Consider the following 21,495-nt stretch of genomic DNA (forward strand, 5'->3'; position numbering starts at 1 on the left):
TTTAGAATTTGCTGGGTTTGTACAGAAATGGGGCACTCTAGCTTTCTCTGAGACTAGACAAATCAAGTGGGAGAGATAACTTCATGTGAAATAGAACCTTAGAAGAGAAAACTTGTCATTTTTGTGTTAGAAGGTAAGGCTGTCCTCTTTAATGGTGTTGCATAGAAATACAGCCTGCCCAGAAATACGATGTGATACAATGCGATGATATATAAAGTGGTTGCCCTTTTGTTTACAGTGTGATTACTGAATAGGTTTTGAAGGGTCATGAGACCCTCATGACATAAAATTTGTTAGCATGAAGAAAAGAAACACAGTCTTGACCTACCTTTGGGGGACTTTACAGCTGAGATCAGAGCAATCAGAATTTGGGTCCCAACTCAGTCCATGATACTCTAATTTTCCATTATTAGGTCTGATATTTGTCAGTACTGGGACCTGTCCTGCAGCTTCTTGGAATTAAGGCTTTTCGCAGATAGTTGCTGATTTAGTATGTTAGAATATTTATAGTCTAAGTAAATTGTATCTTTCAAATGACACATCAAGAAAATTGAGAGGGCAGGTCAGAAGTTGAGCCTGGGCTAGTCTGTCTCATGATGGCTGAATGAATGACACATCAAGCCAGCTCAATCTGCAGAGATTTTTTATTCAGTTGAAATGTCATTGACTAGCTCAGTAGCCCTCTGTCTTAGCTGAATTAACATCCAAATCTTCACACAGAATTTGGGCCAGAAATTGTCCAGTACTGAGTGGCTCTCCTTGAGGAGCCAATCTTTAGATGCGTTATGAAGTCACCATTCTGCCTGGTGGTATCTGTGTTGTCCCCGTGACAGAAAGTTTGAGGGCAGCCTGCCTCCTTCCTTCTTTTTGATGTAAACACAGCCAAGTTTGCATGAGGAGACACTTCTGAGTATGTATTATTTGCTGTGTTCCCTTACATAGTCACTGTGCTATTTCACAGATTAAACCCGCTTATGTGGGGACTCATGGGGTATCAAAGGTGCTTTTCAATATAAGGAAATAATTTTTCAGTAGATTCATACTAAATTATCAGTGAGAAAAACTACCCTTGCTTTCGTACCAGCTGTAGCCAGTGTGGATGTTACTTATCCTCCTGCTCCACTCACAGCTAGCATCAGCTGTAGATGATGTATTTCTAGTCCAAACTGCTCACCCATACACAGACCATTAGCAGTAAATAGAGAAGGTGTTGAACTCAAAGCCTCTGAGGAACAGTTTCTTGTTAGTATGACAAGTCCATGAAGTTAGCATCTTGTCTAATCTTAGCACTGGTTTTGTAGGGGGTGTTCACACTTTCTTAGCCCTTGGAGAAAGGATAACTGGCAAATAAATATGTATAAGTATGGAAAGCACCAGGGAATTTTATCACTTATCAAGAACTAAAGCATAATAATGAAGAAAAACTGGATAAAATTCATGCCCTTCAGAGATGAAGCTGAAACAATCTCTCTCAAGATGTTCCTGTGAGAGGCAGTGGCTCTCCCAGCAGTGATCTATATTCTATCTTTCCCATCCACAGAAGCAAAGTCTGACTCTGTACATCATAGCTAAGAGGACTGGAGGACTGGGTCATAGAATTGTTTTGGTTGGAAAAGACCTTTTAAATTATCAAATCCAACCATTATCTAACTCTACTAAGTCTGGAACTTAAACTGTGTCCTTCAGCGTCACATCTCTGCATCTTTTAAACATCTCCAGGGATGTTTAAAAGCAGCCTGACAACTCTTTCAGTGAAGAAGTTTCTTCCAATATCCAATTTAAACAATGCAACTTGAGGCCCAAAGCTTTGGAAGAACTGGTCTGTTTTTAAAGAAAGAAAAGCCAACATGGCAATGAAATTAAATGTTATTATGAATTCAAATCTGGTAGGAGAACAGTGTCTCACAAACTTTACACTACATTTTAATTACTGAGTGATACTGGGAAGGGTGCAAGGCATGAACACGTTTGTATTCAGCTCAGTTATTGTAGTGAACAACAAAGAAAGAGATATAGAGTTTTAATATTTTTTCTCTCCTGCTGCTCATTTCCTCCTGCTGCTTTCTTTTTATTTTAATCCATTGTTAAATTTTATCTGTTTTTCTTTCCTTTTCTCAAAGTTCTGTCTCATTCTGATATGTGGAATGCAACTATCCCCTGTATAATTTTTAGTGTCAGAAACCAGTACTTCCAGCAGGTGTTAAAATGTTTGATACTTCTGAAACTCCATTGTGTACATCTGTCATTCAAGTGGAAAAAAAGCAGTTCAAGGTTTTCCTTCTTGAATGGCAGAAATGCCTGAGAATTTCCACACCACTGGTAGTTTCTGTATGTGCCTCACAGGCTCTTCCCACATATGCCACTTAATTTTGTTGATTCAACTCTCTTCACAAGCAAGGAACTTAAGGGCAGTGAGATAGGTCATCAAATAGAAGTTTCCAGGGCACATTCTGCTATGTGTCTCTCTGGGATTTTGGCTCTCATTATTGTGGCTTTTACCATTTACTGCAAGGGCTTTTAGAGGACTATGAGTCTTTCCTGACAGCAGTAGGTTTCTGTAAAGTAAATTTTGCTGAGTGTGTTGCACACATGTTGCCTATAGTGTCAAAAGCCAGCAAGTCCCATCCAGTCAGTCTGAGTTGTGTGACACTTTCCAGATGCTTTGTGCTGCTGTTGATTGTTGTGCAGTAAAATGTAGCAGCCACTAGGCGGGCAGAGATTCTTTCCACCACCATTTTGCTAACCAAAGCATGTTTCACAAGCACAATGTCCTCTTTGCTTTGGGATCTCTAAGTGGTAGGAATCCTGCTGTGCATTTCCACATCTGTGAACTGTTGGACATTCTCAGTGCTTTCTGGAGAGGTGGTGACTGGGGAAATAACATGCTTCAAGCGCAAGAGCATGGAGAAAAGCAATATGAGAAGGATAGCCAGAAGTGTTAGGAACAGTCCCACATACACGTAGAGGCCAGAGTATTTATCTACTGTCACATCTACTTCTGTTGCCAGAGTTGGAAAGTGGACACGGCCAGTCAGGTTTCCACCAAATTTAAAATAAATCTCAGTCATTGCTCTCTGTCAGCTTTGGTCCATTTTCTCTATTTACCTTCAGATTTCCTATCTTGCCTCAGTAGTCACAAAAGAGGTCAAGAGAGGAAACTTAGGCAAGATGGCACAATGGCCTCAGCAAGATATGATCCATCCTCTTGGTCTCAAGAATCACAGAACCATAGAAACACTATGGTTGGAAAAGACCTTTAAGATCATTGAGTCCAACCATTATTTAACACTACTGAATCTGGAACTAAAATGCTGCTTCACACATTTAAGCAGATTGCGTCAGAAAGGCCTTTGCAAATAGTTTTGCTAGTTGCTGCTACAATGACACAAGCATTAGACTTGTGTTTTACATTGGCAGTCACCCTTTCTTTTGTCCAGAAAATGCTTTGGTTCTTCTTTTGGTAGGTCAGTTGCTGTAGCAGATGAAAACTGCTACAAACTTCTCTCAAACTCAGCTGCAAAGGTTCACACAGTTTTGGTCTTTGCAAGTGGTGTTTTCCAAACAGAGTGAGTCAGCTTTCTGCCAGCTTCTCCCACAGCAGGTGGTTTATCCTTGTATGAGCTGGAGAAGGTTCTTTTCTGTTTTGCCAGACTGCTGGTAGATCTCTTCTCTCCTTATCCAGGGCTAGTGTTGCTTGCTTAAAGAATATGGATTTTCAAGTTTCTCCTTAGGAACAGTCAAAAGACCACTTTCTAAAAAGAAAAAAATAGTTACTTAGAAGAAAGACATCAGGTACCAAAATATCCTGGTCTGTATGTGATGTATTTAGAACAAATAGATAAGAAAACTCTTGTCGTGCTCCTGTGGGATACCTTCAGCTCAGCAGAAGCACTGAGTATTAAACTTTAGAGAAAGACCATGCAAATCTAATTGTTAAGATCTCCTCTGACAACACTCCCTACTTACAGGAAAGAGAAGGTCCCAAGGTCTATAGAATTAGATATCATAGAGAAAGTAAGATAAGACCATGTGGCTGTCATTTATTGTTTATCAGGACTCTGTTTCTGAGGAAGGATCCATCTGACAGATGTCCAGAGCCTTACTGTCCCACTGGGACAATTGTGCATGAGATATGATACGTCCCTCACCTCCTGGGAGCAGAACTTAATAGAAATGGGGGGGAGCCTTAGCATTTTAGCATTTGCAGTTCTTCCAGCTGGAAATACAAAATGTAAATGCCAACATCTCACTGTAAATGATGCATCCAAAAGCATCATATTCTGCCTTGGTAAGACCAGAATGGTGTTTTTAGCTGAAGCAAAAATGATAGCAGTGGAACAAAGTGTTGCAGCCGTGTTCACTACATGTAGACATACAGGAGAAGCAAACAGAGTAATGTTAATATGTTAATACACTGTGGTAGTCAGATGAAAATGAAACATGAGGCAAAAATTATAAAAAAGCTCTGATGCTTTTAGATAAAGATTTCACCTAAAAGACATATTGCTGCAAAATATTTTGACTTTCCCAGGCCTTCAGTTTCTAAAGTGTAGCTGGTTTATTGACAGTCTGGTTAGTTTCTCCTCATGCACCAATGGGAACAGCACCTTGCTATTCTTTAGAAAGAGGTGGTTGAAATCTGCAGGCCTGAATCATCAAGGAGCTGTTACTCAGGCTTTCATTACAAGCAAGACAGACCTACTGTGGCTCAGATGATGGAAAAAACATCTGATACACTGAGTTTTTGGAGAGGGGATGCTGGGCATTTTCTATGCTTTGCCTCTCAGTACCTGCAATACTTTTCTTCAGCATCAAAACATTTGAGAAAACAGCAACCTTAGAGAATACAGAACCAAATCCTGCTTAGTAACAGGCTGGCTAAGCAGGGACAAACTGCTGCTTTAAAAATTTTCTGGGGATTTGATTTATGTGCTCCCTATGTGGGTAGTGGATTTTATGCTGTGCTTCCCGTAGGAGGGTGTAGGCAAGCACAGTAGAAAAGGTTGCTAAGTATTTTAATGAGGGCTGACCCAACCCCTCTGGAGCCGGTTAATCTTGCAGCAGGTTTGGTGCAGATGCAGAGGCCTGGGACATGAAAGCAAAAGTGTGCTGCAACCAGGCACTCCTGGTCTCAATTATAGGGCAGTAAGTGTGATTTTCACACTTTGAACCTATAAAGGGAAATCCTTCCCCCATGAAGAATATTCTTATGCTTCACAGCAGGTGAGAAATAGAGGGGGTGAGGGCTACAGGCCGTATTAAACCTCTGCTATTACAGCAGAATTTCTCTGCTGATAATGAAATACAGTCAGTCTGGAATCTAACGTGTGGGTGAGTTGAAGTACAGAGTGATGTGTTTGCCCATCTCATCTGCTGTCTTACTGCGAGTGAAAGCCCGAGCTAGCTTACCTCCTTGAGGAGCTTTAGATAGTTCATCAAATTAGAGTGCAGAATGCTAAGGATGTTAGTCTGAAGTCCAATAATTAACTACAAACCAAAGTGACAAATTAACAAAGCTCAGCTGGGCATTTATTGATAAAAGGAACAGGTTAATAGAAAAAGTATTAGCAATGAGGAGCTGGCACAGGTTTGTTTTTTGTTTTCAGTCTTGACTGTAGCACTGTCAGGAGCAATCAACTATTCAGACTATTGAAAGCTATGAAATTAAATACATCTTTTCCAGAAATGAACTAGAAATAATTCAGTAGCTCCAGGTTACCCCAAAGACTTTAGCTTTTCAGTCTACCAGTTATCTCATTGAGCACATCTTTATGGATATTAGCAGGTTTAGCTCTGAACACTCCCCTTTAAGGAAGAGAAGGTTAAAGACTGTAGAGGCCAAGCTCATGTGAAAATAAATGATACACAAAGCTTCTGAAAAAGCTACATATAAAGCAGGCCAGCACCACAACTTTGTGCAACTTAAATGATGGGAGGCAGAACCTCAGTGGTTACCTTGAGATGCCCTCAAACCCAAGTACAGAGGTAGCAAGCAGAAATTTCTTACAGAGCAGAACAGCATAACTAGAGCCTGCATTCCCAGTCATCTAAGTTGTCACTCAAGTCTTATTCATTGATCTCTGTCTGGCCAGTACTCCCGTTTATGAGAGGTGCCAAGCACAATCAGTGTGTACTCAGTGGGTACAGATTTATTGCAAGCAGACCTCTTTTTTGTCAGTTTGTTTTAAGCGAGGACTGAAAAAAAAAACCACCAAACCCACCCAAACCAACATATTTAATTTACTAAATATCAGTAATTAGAACAGAAACCTCATACAAAACAACTGAAAGGTTTCTTCTCAGAGTGTGTCACTGAAACAGGAAATTCATGAGTCAAAACTTCCTGGGCACTGAAATTACAACCTTCCCACTGCAGCTGTCAGGTTTTGGGGAGTTTTCATGAAGCTTGTATGACTGCACTGCACCTTTATAGGCTTCAGAGGAGCAGAGAGAAAGAAAGATTCTCCTCCCAAGAGTGCAAGCAGACAGTACACATGGATCTTGCAGCTGCAATAAATGTCTTATTTTGCCTACTTGCTGACTTTCACTGTCATATTTGGTTTAAATGCCAAATGCCAGCAAGGCATCTATGAAAGTGCAAGCAACTTTTCTGAGTTCTCTTTTGCTTTTCCACCCAATACTCTAACTACTACAAAGAGCTAACTGGGAGAAGCCAGAACGATTAATCACATAGATCTCTGTGGATGTTAGTTTAAACGGCACTGAACTGGCTGGCAAGCACAGAAAGGTTTGGGTTTAGCACAGACAGTACTAGGTGTATTCAAGTCTAGGTGACCTTTAGAGAAAAAAAAAACCAGGGTTAAAAATGGAAACAAAGCATTGAAGTATCAGTTCCATCCATGGCTGCGTTTTCTCCAGGGAGAGGAGAGAGAGGTGTCTTTACTTTCAGTGGTGGACGGTTTGTTTTGTTCTCACGCTGAAGTGCAAGGCAGTGGGTGTCAAAGGTTAGAGCTGACATAGGAAGAGAATAAATAAAGCATAATTACCTTTCACAGCACGCAGGAGTGTTGGGGCTGGGTATTGGAGCAGCTGTTTCATACCATGGGCTCGCTGGTAATTTATCTAGGAACATCTCCTCCCAGGTAGTAGAATTTGTGCAGGAAAGATTTGCTGTTTTACTGCTGGATTCAGGACAGTGTTTTTCAGCAACAGACATGCCAAGTACACTTTCTTCTCTGCTCCTGAGTTCACATGGTTTGCTGGCAGGAATGGCAAGGAACCTTCTCTTCATGAGCTTCAGTGCTTGAATGGAAACAGCCTGTCCCCTCCCTTAGCAGTGGCAGACGAGCAGAGAGGATAATCAGTAGTGCTGCTGCATCTCGGTAGCAGCCAAGGAGGGAAGGGAGGGAGGCTGTGAGCTCAGCTCGATGCAAACTTTGTGCAAGGTTCGTCTTAACCCTTTCCTGCTTGTGAGTGGTAAACAAGTGAGCTGCCTGCTAACTGGGGAGTAGGTAGGAGGACAAGTTTTTAGTTCTCTCATTTTCTAGAAAGTGCAAAGGTTTTTTGTTTTGAACCTCTTGGGAAGGGTTACATGGTGAGGGCTCCCATCTAGGTTCCTGTCTGGAGCCATGGACAGGTGTCCCTTTTCAGCTGAAAACATCAGGATAGTCCCCAAGCATTGCTCTTCAACACTGGAGTTTCTGATGTATCTTTGTCCCTGTGCTGACTGTGGGAGTTTGGGAGGGGCTGTGTGGCTGGTGTGATTTACGGGTCCTCTCTCCCTTGAGTAGTCTGAAACTCTGCATGAATAAGTGTAACCCCAACTTTGCAGCACTGTGGGCAAAAAGTATATTAATCAATTTATGAAGTGTGAAGCAAATCTGGCCACAAGGAGACACAGAAATGTGGCAGAAACCCGGGTTGGGGTGAGAACCCAAGCCGTCCTGGTCCCTCTGATTACCACACCTTTTAACCTGCATTTCTTTGCTCACCCTTGGCTGACAGAGTTTTGCAGATGACACCAAGTCGTGTGGGAATATTGACCTGCTCAAAGGTAGGTAGACTGCAGAGATTGCTGGCCAGACTGGGTCAATGGGCTGAAGTCAGTTGTGTGAGGTTTGTAATAAGGCCTAGTGCTGCGTCCTACACTTCAGTTTTAACAACCCTATGAATGCTCCAGGATTAAGGCAGAGTGGCTGGAAACTACCTAGCAGAAAAGGACCTGGGAGTGCTGATTGACAACCAGTTGAACATGTGCCAGCATGTGCTCAGGTGGCCAAGAAGGCCAACAGCATCCTGGGCTGGATGGTCCCCCCGTACTCAGAACTGGTGAGGCTGCACCTCAATATTGCGTTCAGTTTTGGGTCCCTCTCTACAAGAAGAACACTGAAGTGCTGGAACACATCCAGAGAAGGGAAAAAAAGCTGGTGAAGGATCCGGAGAACAAGGACTATGAGGAGCTGTTGAAGGAATTGTGCTTGTTTAGTACTGAGAACAGGAGACTGATAGGAGACCTTCTTGTTCTCTACAACTCCATGAAAGGAGGCTGTAATGAGGTTGGGGTTGGTTTCTTCTTCCTATTATCAAGTGATAAAATGAAAGGGAAATGGTCTCAAAATATGCCAAGGGATGTTTATGTTGGATGTTAGGAAAAAAAATCTTTACTGGAAGAGTGAAAGGCATTGGAACAGGCTGCCCAAGGTTGTGATGGAGTTACTGTCTCTGAAGGTGTCAAAAACGTGTGTAGACGTGGCACTTCAGGACATGGTTTAATGGCTATGATGGTGCTGGGTTGATGGCTGGACTCAATGACCTTAGAATGCTTTTCCAGATGAAATGATTCTATGATCCTGTTCCAGTAATGACACAAATTAGGTTAAACTATAGCAATGAATCACTGTAATTTTAGTTGTGTGTGTATTTCAGAAGGTGATTTAGACAAAAATTTCCTTTGCTTTATGCAGAGTGGCTCAGTCTGTTGGGGACAGATGTCGGTTTGGGATGCATTGCAGCAAGCCTCACTAGCAGTGGAGCAGAGCTGGAGGTGACCAGCATATAGACAGAGTAGCTGCTGTTTGCAGCTTTAAACACTGAGTTGTGTCTGGCTGTGTGCAGCTGTATTTTGCAATATCCATGTCCCTTGTGCTATAGCAGGTGAGTTGGCTGGAGGAATCTCATGGTGTGAACCTGACCCACAGTGGCCATTTGACTTGTGGTAATTCCCTGTGCCTACAAGTCATCTTTCATGGACTGTGTTTGGGGCACTGGAAGCCAAGTTCCCCTCTGAAAAGTGGGTCCTGCACAGGGATTTGTGAAAGACAAGTCCATTCCCTCTCTGCAGCTTTTTGTGTGACAAAAGAGAGACATTTAAACTCCAAAGTGTCTCCTCAGAATAGCTTTTCCTCTCTTATCCCCCTCGGCCGTAGCCTGAGCAAAGGGGCAAAAGGGTAATGAAACCCAGAGCTGCACAACTCTTTCATCCTCCTGGGGTGGAAGGCTGTTATAAATCCATCTCTCTAAGGGGCTCTTCAGTCTCTGGAGCTTACAAGCACAGTGTATTATTGCAGTGCAGCACTATTTACGTAAATAAAACATAGTGCCTGGAAAAAACACAATTCCTCCACACTTCTGTGGTGAGATGAACTCTCCAAAACCCAAGACTTACAAGGCATCTTTGTCTGCTGATTTCATTGCACATTTCCTTTGTTGTAGTGCGTGCAGTGCCCAGTATTGCAGTCTGTTTCATGATTCCCTGCTAGGCACTCAGGAATGAAAGTACAAAGATAAACCAGGCAGAAGACTATGTGTATTTTCCCCTGGAATCTGTGCAATTGCTCTATTACCAACAACCTATCTGACAGCACCTCCAAAGCCTGGGTGCATTTCCTCTTATTTAAGAGAGAGCTCTCTTTACCCAGTAATTATGTTGCTGGTTATGGGAGTCAGAACAGACAAACGTGTTGAACTCCTGCAAACCCTGCTTTCTATATAATGCTAATGAGCAGTGCTGAAATGAATGGCTCCCTCTCCCTGTCCATGCAAACCAGCATCTCTGCTCAGCAGTTTGTTTTTTTTTTCCCCTTTGTTGATTTGCAGTAAATTATCTCTCCCTTTTGTAGGACCAAGCTGCTGTTTGCTGGAAGGCTACACTGAGATTTATTGTTTCCTTTGTAGCAGGGTATAATAAAGAGATGAATTTGAGATAATGCCACAGTTTATGCCAGCTGAGGCTGACGAGTGCTTGACTGATTGCTGAGTTCCTGAATTGTTGAGAAGCATGTAGGGCTTTCTCTCTATGTTAATTTTAGGGCCAATCAATGAGAAATTTGTGCATACAAATTCCCTTGGAAAAACACAGAGATATGAACCCAGTGGAAGTAATTTTTCAAGCAGCCATTAGGAATCTGGGGGCAGAAGACCAACCAGGGAGTTTGTTAGGTTCTTTCCTTTGCATTAGTTGAACTGTGCCTCAATCTTTGTATCAGGTAATTTTACACATCTTTCTTATGTTGGTCCCACACCAGTGTTAGAGTGAATTTTGGATTTAACAAAAAGCAAATAAGATCTCAGAATGATTGTTAGTGAGCATAATCTGTATGTTCCTATAGAGATTCTTCCATTACACAGATTCGTAAGTCCTTTGAAGGCAGAAGATGCTACCTGCCACTGCTGAAGGAATGGATGAGCACTGAAGCTCATGAAGGGGCTTCTTGCCCCCTTCTCTTATTGCCTGTGAAGGAAGGACATCATTTGGGGTTGTTTGTGTGTGGGAGGGCCAGGGCCAAGCAGAGGTCTCTTTTGCCCATATGGATGCTGTATATTCAACTCAGGAGGAAACCACAACTTGGTAGATGTCTGTGCACATGTCAAATATGATAGAGAAAACAGAAGCAGTGTGACTGAGTTTTCAGTAGTAAGGGCAGTGTGTGTTAAACTAGATCAGACTCAGAGATGTTATGTCTGAAGCATGCTCTGTGTTTGGATATATTTTCCACTTGTTTTTTACAGGTTACAGTGAGTAACGAGTCATAATTTCTCCATTATTGTCCTTCCCTTTTCTCCTGTTAATACAGTTTCTCTCCTTCACCTACATGGTTAATCCCTGCCTGGGTGAGAGTTTGACTGAGCCGTGCTGAGCTGAGGCATCTTGGCTTGCCTGGAGTTTCCCTTGCTTTCAGTGCTCTTAGGGAGAGTGCACCCACTTCTCCCTTGAGAGCAGTGATAGAAACCTGCACCAGATGGCTTAGAAATCAGCTCAGCACTGTGAACTTCTAGTAGTATTCATTGCTCATGGCAGTAAGAATCATACACTTCTGCATTTTCAAGACACTTCATAGTTACAGATTCCCTCAGTGAGGTACAGTCAGTACTGAAGAGAACAGCCAAATGTCTCATTTTAATGGCTTTTGTGGCTGTTAGAGGCTTTGTAGTGTAGCTACCCATAAGACACCTCCTTGATGAGGTGCCCAGCCCATTTCTAGCCTTAGAAGCCACAAGATCCAACTCCCAAGCAGATATTAGACATCTTATATGGAAATTTAACTGTCTTACCTTCCATTCAGAATGGTTCGGCCCCTTGCTGCCACAAGGAAAGTTAGATAACTGGAACTGCCCGAGGGTTCCTTCCAAAGGTCAGGATGATTCCTAGTCTCCACCTAGAACTCTACAAGTGCCATGAACAAGAGGGTAAGTCACCATGGAAGAGATGCTGAAGCAAGTGACAGCACTTAGTGGAAACTGTTGCAAATATGGTTTTGTTTTAACATGTTACGTCTTTACAGCCATGGCACTGAGTGGCAGATGATCTATACCACAAACAGCCTTATGGAACACATAAATATCATCTTTCAGTAGATTTTGAACCAGGAGTCTCTAACAAATGTTTGGACTTTGAACTATTTACTGCTCATTCAGTTTTGTGTGAAATAGGTCTACCTGCCACCAGCTTGAAGGTAGAAATACCACAGTCCATGAGATGGCAACCTGAGAGCAAAGAAAGTTGTCTGTGGCTTGTTTCATGCTTAAATCACAAAGGGCTCTAAGAAAATGTGTGGACTTCTCTGTGTCTCGTTTCTTCTTGATGAAAAGGGAAAAATTATTAGTACTCTACTTCCCTAAAGAGTCTGTCAGTACTAAGTGCTGTGCAAATGCATGTGGTCATGTGCCTATTGCCCCAGCAGAGCCCGCTGCCTTTTCCTTTGTGCATTCCCACACAGTCCTGTTTTGTCCAGTACAGTGTGTCTGAAAATGCTCATCTGTTTGGACTGCTTTGGGCTGTTTTGACAATTTGGCTTTGTTTTGCACTTCCTTTGTCAAAAATATTGCAGTGCTTCAGTTTATTGATAGAAACTCAGTATCCCATAGACAAATTAAAAAATTCAGCCTAGTTTGATGTAACTGCTAATTTTTAGGAACATTTCTAATGTGATTTACTGCTGTTAGTGAATGGCTACATTGTCCTGCACAGAATTCTGTCTGAAACAGTCTTAAGCTTCATTTTCGAGAGTGAGCTTATGAAGAGGGCACTGCACAGGGCCAGGTGGCAGTGAGCAGGGTCATCTGAACAACTGCTGGAGCAAGGGGTGTCTACAGAACAGGTTCTGCAAGTACAGCTCAGCCACAATTCACCAAGGTCCTACACAGGTCCTTTGCAAAAATTAGTTGAACAATAAGTCAAAGATACAACTTAAAACAGATCCTGTGTTCTTCAGCCCACAGTTTGGAATGTTAGTCTTTCTTCTGAAGTAGGGTAATTCTTCTAGCAGTGCCTGATTTTTACGGAATTCAGCAGAGTGCCTAGACACAAGAGCTTTGGGTAGGTCTGGAGAAGCTTTCAGATGTGCTGATCAGCTGGTTTTGGATGGCCAGTTGCTAAGATACAACCTGAGAGGTGCTCCCCTGACAGTGAGGCACCCTTTGTCACTTTGGTGCTTGTTTTTAGCACTCACAGTCAAGCTTGTCTGCCCATCTGCACTGCTTATCAGATGATCTCAACATGGCTGAGGACAATGCACAGTAAAAACTATCATCAGGGCCTTACTTTAGCAATAAGACAGCAGACTGGCTAACAAGAGGTGATATTGTTTCTCTGCATGATGGACAAATACTCCATGTGTACGTGCACAATTTGCTGGGAATTAGGTCATTCTTGGAATTTTCTTCTTCCTGTCTGTATGAGAGAGCTGTTGCCCCAGAAGAGATCCAGCATGGACCCCAGTATCAAAACCAACACCTGAAGTGTGTGTCTGTGTGAACTATGCATATTTAATGCTTTGGTGTTCTGGGTTATTTTTTTCTGAAACTCTGGATATTCTTGATGGAGCCTGAAAATTGATCACTTTTTATTTCCACATCATTTCTCCACTGCCTGGCTCCATGCTCTGGCTGTGGACAGCATTGCCTTCTGTATTACTTAATATTGATTCAAGGTTGAGTGAGAGTCACTCCTCAGCCACTGGACATGCTGTCACTACAAAGCCCATCTCAGCACGTCCAGAGCTGGTCCTGTTTGTTCACAGTCCCTGGACTTCTGTGGATTCACACTGATTTCTGCCTGCAGAGAAACAGCTTGTAGGGTTAAGGCTTAGATGTGATTCCTAGAAAGGTGCTCTTCACATCACAGATGATCTGAGAAAGTCTCAGGTGCAATCACACGTGTTAAAACATGTGCCTCTCCTCATGTCACAGTCAAAGGTGCCACCTCAACTCACCATACAGCACTGCAGTTACAATGCTGATCAGTAAAAGGTTTTTTTTCTGCAGAGTTCAAATCCTGAGCAGAAGCATCCTAAAGCTGTTATGCAGGATGGAAATTTGGTATGAGCCCAAAGCTCATAGACTCAAGTATTCACTAACTCACTGCTGGCAGTAACCCATGAGGTGTAACTTCCAGAATCTCTAAAATATGAGCAGATATTCCTTGAATTCTAACCAAGTCCTCTAAGCCAGACCATAAAGCTGAATGCACAGTGGGTAGATTATGGGGACTGCTAGCTGCAAAACAGACCCTTCTCTGAAGTCTCCAGTGTTGTTATTTGCATGATTCACAGTTAACAGATGGCTTTATGCCTATATTGAGGGGAGATCAGTTCTTCAATTGCTATAATTAAATATCAATTATGACCATTTATACTAAAAGGAAAACAATTTTGTGATGACCCCATCATATAATTTTTTATTTCTTTGGTTTGTTTGTTTTAATTCCAGTCTTAAGGAAGAAAATTCCTGTTCACAGTTCTCATTTGCAAAATATGCAGCTGAGAAAACTCTGCCCACCCACATACTTCGACATTTCAGATATCAGCATTTCCAACCAGAGTTGGATGAACTCTTTCTAAACCCATTTGGAGAAAACATGCTTGAAATCTTTACAGTAAGAGAATGAAAAACAGAGATGCAAACTCTGCCACCAGTGTTCACTGCAATTTTGAAGAAACCCTCCCTCTGGATGTCTCTATTCTATACAGCAGAGCACAGCACACGAATCCTGAGCTATTGCCAAGTGTACTAAAAGACCATAGCTCAAACTAAAAAAATTCTTCAAGTGATACAAGAGCCCATGATAGTGTACCTGACTAGCATGGCATTCCATTAAGTCTTTCAAGGGTTTGGATTATTCCACATCCATCTGCTTCAGAGCCACTGACACCTTCCTCAATATGACCTTGCTTAAGCAATGTACTTAATGAGTCTGAAAGAAAGACCTTTTAGAATCAGTGCTGCTCAGCCCTGTTGTCCCTGGGTGGCTGGTTGTGGTTACCTGTGGTTACAACACAGGAAAACTCATCTTACTGCCAAAATGCTCCTGACAACCTCTGTCTGCATTGGGGTTCATAAACAGAGTGACACGATTCCTCCCAGGAGAAATATCAACACCTCAGATGTGTCTGGGAATAAGCTTCACTTGTTCTTACTGTGAGTGGTATGAGAAGCCACTGGTGCTTGTCACTGAAATAGTGGGACATTAGTGAGAAAACCAGATGCACTTTCTTCCTTTGCACTATAAACCAGCCATTTGGGTAACCCCTTTCCCGGGAGCAACCCTTCCCAACAGCTGAGACCCCTCTCTTGCCATGCACTGCTCTTTCTCCTACTCCAAGTATTTGTGGCTTAGTATCTGCCATTTGCTTCCAAAGTGCCTCCTAGCTCTGTGCTGTGCCATAGACTCCATACATTGCCCTGACCCTATGCAGTGGTTATCTAACTTCATTCTGCTACAATGAGGGAGCAGGAAGAGAGCTGCTGTGTAAACCAATTTTGAAATCTATTGTGATTCATTCAGTGAAGAACTGTTACACACTTGTGTACACTACCACACTATAGCATCTCAGGTGCAATCACAGGAGCCAGTGAATTCAGAGCAGATGGGCCCCGAGACTTAGTTCCAAACTTTATTTCACAGCAGGCATTTTTAGAGTGCTGAAGAGGAGGAGGGAATGCAAATGAAGAACCGTTTCATAGTGTCTGAGTTCCCACTCTGTTTCACCGATGGCTTCTTTATGCGTTAACTGGTGTCCTCTGCTTCCCTCTGACAGTGGAGACAAGATGTCAGCCTAGATAGAGTCTCAGTGGTGACAGGCAATGCTATACATTCATGGTAAAGCCAGGTTTATTTCCATGTGATGACTTTGTTTGTCTAATAGCAGTCACAAGTTCCCTCTTCCCTGACCTTTGGGTCAGTAACAGAACAAGCTCACTGGCCAGTTCCACTTAATTATTGTTCAGTTTTGGTGAAGCGAAGAATAAATGTCACTGTGTGTCTGTGCTTAACTAATGTGCCTTGTTATTAATAGCCACTTTTGGTTCCCCTTCCAAACTATGTGCCTATGTATCTCAAGGATGAAATTGACTGGGAAGAAACTGTTCTGTGAAGAGACTGAACAAAAAGCTTATTGAATATCCCTCCCTTTTTTATCAGAAGACTGATGTCTCTTTTTATTTTTAGAATGTTACCCACAAAAGTTGCTTTGTTGCTTCACTTTTCATAGATGAAGAAATATTTTCAATACAGACAAAGAGCTTGACCCAGAAAAATTCACCACATGGTTCTCCTGCATGACACACATGAAGTCCACTGCATGGTCATCGGGTCTTTTTTTATTTCTCAGGCCGCACCCTGCCTTGTGCTACACAACCTTGGTTAGTTCTGTATGAAAGCAGGAGAGTTTATCCTTGCCCTAGATAACTTTGACAGCTTCTCCTAGCTTGTTAAGCCCCAGACTTTTCTAGTTCTTAGGCATCAGCTCCAGACACTGACCATTTTGCCACTGGTACTGAAATCAGGTGGAGCTTTTTTGAAAATAGAGCCTTCTTGTCCTGTGAAGTAGCAGGAAGCCTTTTCAGCAGTAATGGCCAAATGACCTGTGCATTGCTACAAAAGAAGATATTGGAAAGAGACACTTTATAGATGCTATGCTATTACTGAAGGTTTTTCTCTGGCAGGTTTCTGTTGCTACTTAAACAGCAGTTTTGTGTACCCAGATTAAAGGAATTTAAACATTCTGGATGAGGTCTACTCCCCATACACCCGTATGACTCCCACTGGAGATGCAAAAGCATTCAACCCTTCCCTGGCAATAGGTTTAGGAAATGTTAAGCCTCTGTCAGTGTCTGTTCATTGCTTGTACTGCTCTCTGTAAAGCTGTCAAGTGTTCTACTTCCACTTCTGGAAGAGATAGGAATTTGCTATCTAGCCTGCTAATGCCAACAGAATCCCTGTTTCCGTTCTCTAGGATTTAAGTCCTTTGTGATAGGGAGGAGAAGGCACATTATATGCTTCTGCATACAATTTGTTATCAGCATTTCTTCCTGCTTCAGCTCTGCTTTTAATGATGAGCTCAAAATAATCAAGAAAGAGTAGCAAGTGTAGGAATGATGCAATGAGCTGCTGGTCTTGTTCTTAAGCTGTAATGGGAGCAGGTACAGTGTGTAGGTGATGTCCTGGGACTCTCAGCAGGGGTCAGTCCTGCAAAATTTATTCTGTGAGTGTTTGCATTTAAATGGGATGACAATTTAAAAGATTAGACCTTTAAGGACCTCTGTTTCAAAATGAGGAGATCTCAATTTCTATGAGCTTGGAGCAGACTCAGAATCACCATCTATAATATCTGTACACCACTCTGTAGCAGTTTCTGTACATGGACCCCACCAGACTGCAGTGAGTGGTCTGCCTAATTTCATTTTGTTGGCCCCTCTCTGGACCCACTCCAGCCTGTCTTCATCTTTTTTGTATAATGGGAACCAAAACAGAACATGGTATCCAGATCTGGCCTGACAAGTGCTGAGCAGAGTGTGATTTGATGTACTCCTTGTCCCTTGGCTGTTGTCAAAAGCTTAATGTCTCAGCTACTGAAAGCTAACAGATGGCTCTCAGCATCTAGAGGTGCTCTGTTCCCTTAGGGGCTGGATTATTTGGTCTAATGTCATGGAATTCACCATGTCAGTGTTGGATTTTACCACTGCCACAGATCTGAACCTGCAGTCAGGAGCAGGTTGGTGTAACCCACTGACAAGTTTTTCTTGCTCAGCACGGAGCAGAAATTGGCCTGATGTATTTCATAGGACCTGGCTTTGTAGCCTGTGACTGGAGAATCCTTGTTCAACACCTGCTGGCAGTCAAGAGAAATGCTTGTACAAGAATGGAGACGCCTTTCACAAGATCCTTGAATTCAGGTAGTTCCTGAAATCTGAGCTATCCCTCCCTGCTTTAGTAATATTCATTTCTGCAAACACAGTCCCCCACCCACTTCAGTTTCTTTCCTATTCCTTATAACTCTTCCTGTACAATGTCCATCTTTGTCTTTCCCAAGCCATCCTTCCCCACTCCCAGCTCTCCTCAGGCTCACAGAAAGCTTGCAGGAGCAAAGCCATTTCATTGCAATGTTCATATTTCAGAGAGTGGGTCACATTGGACAGGGCTGCAGTGAAAAATGCCACAGTGGACAGCTGTTTCCCATTTATTCACATGTAACCTCCACAGCACTGTCAGCAGAATATTAAACAAGGTTTTAGCATCTGCTACTTTTGGTTGGTTGGGTATTAGTGAACTGCTTCTGAATTCTGAGATTCACTAAGTGTCTGTATATCTCATTAGTGTGGTTAGTTAATCTTTATCCCTCACTGCCACAGCAAAACCTCAGCAGTTCTTAGCTCCTTCGCAGAACATAATTGTTGTCTGCAAGTGACTTCCATTGCTAAGACACAGGGACTCTCCTGTTGCATAGGACTGCAGGAAAGCTCCAGGCTGTACTAGGCTGAAAAGAGATGGTCACCACCAGGAAAATGAATATGCTTTTTCTCTGGTGGAAAAAATAGTATATTTTAAAAATCTGTAGCTTGCCTCTCTGCTAGGTTTTAAATCACAGTACAGAACTTAGGACAGTACAGGAATTTATTGAAGCAAGATTGGAGCCAGGTGGTATTGGTCTGTTCTCCCTAGTGACAAGTGACAGGATGAGAGGAAGCACCCTCAGGTTTTACCAGGGGAGGTTTGAGTTGGACATTAGGAAAAACTTCTTCCCTGAAAGGCTTGTCAAGCCCTGAAACAAGCTGCCCAGGGAATTGATTGAATCATCATCCCTGGAAGTATTTAAAAGCCTTGTAGAGGTGGTGCTGAGAAACAGTTTAGCACTGGAGTTCATAGTGTTAGATTAACAGTTGGACTCAAATATCTTAAAGCTCTTTTCCAGCCTAACAATCCTGTGATTCTGTGACATCCTATGATGTCCCATTGTGATGGGCTTCAGCTCCTTGAAGCTTCCTCACATCAGTCAGTTCATTCTCAGCTCTCTCACCCAGTGTTCTGGTGCACAGAAACTGTTCCAAGACTTTAGCTGTCAGGAAGGAAATGCAGATGGAAAAATGGGGGAAAGATGCCATCTTGCAAGTCTCATGATTAAATTGGCACCTTCTCTCTGCACCTGGTTGTGTGTCCACTCAGCAGAGACATGGATGAACATACTCCCTTGTCGCCAAAAGCAGAGTTGTTAGGAAAGGAAGTATCTCTTCTCCCTGTCACAGTGAAAGCTCTTCTCTGAAGCACATTTACAAGTGCTTCACCAAGTCTACTTTTAAATAATTCACTTGTACCAGTTGAGAGGAATTAGCAAAAATTAAGTATAGTTTCTGTGCTGGCAGTGGTTTTGCCTTGGAAGATTCCTCTGATCAGTCTTGCTGTCCATTTCAGTGACATAGCTGAAACTCTAGTGGGGGTGAGTAAAGTCCAGCCACCAAAGAACATCTGTACACTGTGCACTGTAATCAATTGTGCTCATTCTCTGAAGGGCATTTAAATCTCTAAATCTTCCTGAACCAGCTGAGCTCCTTTAAAGTAGGAGGAAAATGTGTACCACTGCTTTTTCTAGCCATAACATTTCTCTTACTCTGTCATATTTTGAGATATTTCATTTTCAGTGTCTATAATTCCAGAAGCTACCTTTCATGTTATGTAAAATGTATACATGGTCTGCAATGCATGACCTGTGATGCAGAAGCTGTCTTCTCCTACCAAATATTTCCTGTGGGCAGGAAAACACTTTTAAAAGGAGATGAAGATGAGAGAGATTTCTTTCCTATTCTTTGTCACAGAAAAGCACAGTCTTAGACCTAATGGTAAGACAAGGTCCACAAATTAATTGCTCTTTTCAAAGGAAACCTGTGTTAAATAGAACTTGGCACACCAGGCTCTACACACACTTTCCTTTGTGCAGAATCATAACCGTCACTTCTGGAGACACATCCTCTTCCTTCTAGTAGTGGGACAGTGAAGTCTCCCTCAGATTTACTGATACATAATGATTCTCTTTGTTGCCCTGCTTGTGACTGTCACAGTACATCAGATTCATTGCCAGCTGAGGTGAGACTTGTTTTATGAATCTGACAAGAAATCTTAAAGTGTCTGAGGTGCTTTGGGTAATTCATCTGGGCAAGAGGCTGAGTTCCTTGCACAGGAAACATGCTAGCCTGGCAGAAAGAGCTATGTAGAGACAGCAGAAGAGAGTGCACATGTACAAAATTCCAGTGCCACCCATCCAAGCAGCAAGAGCAGCATTTCAGTTGCCCTGGTCTGATCTTGCTTAGGACTCAATACTTCAAAATGACCCAATGTTGATTATTGTCCCCTAAAGCTAATGATGGGGGAGATGGGTGCTGCCAGGTTTGACTGCCAGATATGGATGCCAGGCCTGGAGCTAATTTAATGAGCAATTAATAGCAATGGGAAAAAAGAGCTTCTAGCTAATCATGCTAGAAATTGTTCCTATACCTTCTCACTCTCTTCAACTACCTGCAAAGAGGCTGTAGGAAGGTGGGGGTTAGTTTGCCAAGTATCAGGATGAGAGGGAACACCCTCAGTTTGTGCCAGGAGAGATTTACGTTGGACATTAGAATAAAATTATACCCTGGAAGGGTTGTCAGGCTCTGGAACAGGCTGCCCAGGGAAGTGGTTGAACCATCATCCCTGGAGGTGTTTAAAAGCTGTGTAGATGTGGTGCTGAGTGACCTGGAAATGCTGGGTTAATGGTTGGACTTAATGCTTTTAATGGGCTTTTCCTTCCCTTAACGACCTTGGCCTGACATCTTCAGGTAAAGAACGCATGGCAAGCTGACATTTCCCTCAGGAAATGCTCAGTCCCTCTTCTGGTTCACACACACATCCCTTTCATTTGGAAAATCTTTGATAATGAAATCACTGCAAAGGCAAGTGATCTGTTGGTATAATTCATTTGATAATTGAACCCATGCCCCACGTTTCTCTTTGCACAAATGAAATTTGCTCTGCTCAGTGAGGATTGGCTCCTGAGCTATCTCCTTACTCACATAACCCCTTTCCTAATTAGATGGCTGAAAGCTGCAAAGCATGGTCTTTTCCCAGCACAGATGACCTTAGGGAAACAAAAAAGGTACATTTCATTAGAAAGTTACTGGAGACCTTGCCATAAATAAGATATATTCAGTTCTGGAAGAAGATAGAAAGGTCCAGTAACTCTTTGGTCACTTACTGTAGGCAGTATCTCCTCTTCTAAGCAGAAACAGAAGGAACAGAGGAAAAGGGGCTCAGCTGTTACATTGTGGACCCCTTATCCTAGTTTCTTACATTCTTTTCCTGTCACTCAGCTATGCTTCCTTTTGCTTAAGTGGATTTTACCTGAAAGAACTGGATGAAACTCTTACAAATGTCTTCTTGAAAAAGAAGAGCATCCAGGCTTGCCTTGGAAAGCAGAGCCTTTCCCGTGGCAGCTAGTAGAGTTGTTCTGTAAGTGCCAGTAGACACTTTCTCCTATTGCATAGCCTGACTACTCCAGAGGGATGCAGTGACTGCAGGCAGGGTGCCACTTGAAACAGATCCCATGGACAAGATACTTTCTGTTGTTGATGTCCTCAAATCAAACTTAAATGTTTTTCCTTTAGAAATTGTGGTGGTGTAATGGTCATTGGCTCTATATCCTTACTGAAATGTTACATCTAAGATCCAATTGTGGACTCCAGGATTTAAGAGTTCCTTTTGTCTTTCATGAACTACCAAAATATTTGAAGAAG

The 21,495-nt window shown here is 42.5% G+C and overlaps 1 protein-coding gene across 1 annotated transcript; it reads right to left on the reverse strand.

Annotated features, from left to right (window-relative positions):
* Window positions 1–626: 626 nt before the first annotated feature.
* SERTM2 (serine rich and transmembrane domain containing 2) lies at window positions 627–7,275 on the reverse strand. Its single transcript, XM_064159403.1, has 2 exons — window positions 7,008–7,275; window positions 627–3,752 (listed from the first exon to the last, which is right to left on the reverse strand). Exon 2 carries the CDS (start codon window positions 3,066–3,068, stop codon window positions 2,790–2,792), a length of 279 nt encoding a protein of 92 aa, XP_064015473.1. The 5' UTR covers window positions 3,069–3,752; window positions 7,008–7,275; the 3' UTR covers window positions 627–2,789.
* Window positions 7,276–21,495: the final 14,220 nt, after the last annotated feature.

Source organism: Pogoniulus pusillus, chromosome 19, assembly GCF_015220805.1.
Source record: "Pogoniulus pusillus isolate bPogPus1 chromosome 19, bPogPus1.pri, whole genome shotgun sequence".
In the NCBI taxonomy this organism is placed as follows: domain Eukaryota; kingdom Metazoa; phylum Chordata; class Aves; order Piciformes; family Lybiidae; genus Pogoniulus; species Pogoniulus pusillus.

Coding starts and splice junctions, on each gene's coding strand:
- SERTM2 (XM_064159403.1), bottom strand. CDS start 3,068: ATGACTGAGATTTATTTTAAATTTGGTGGAAACCTGACTGGCCGTGTC.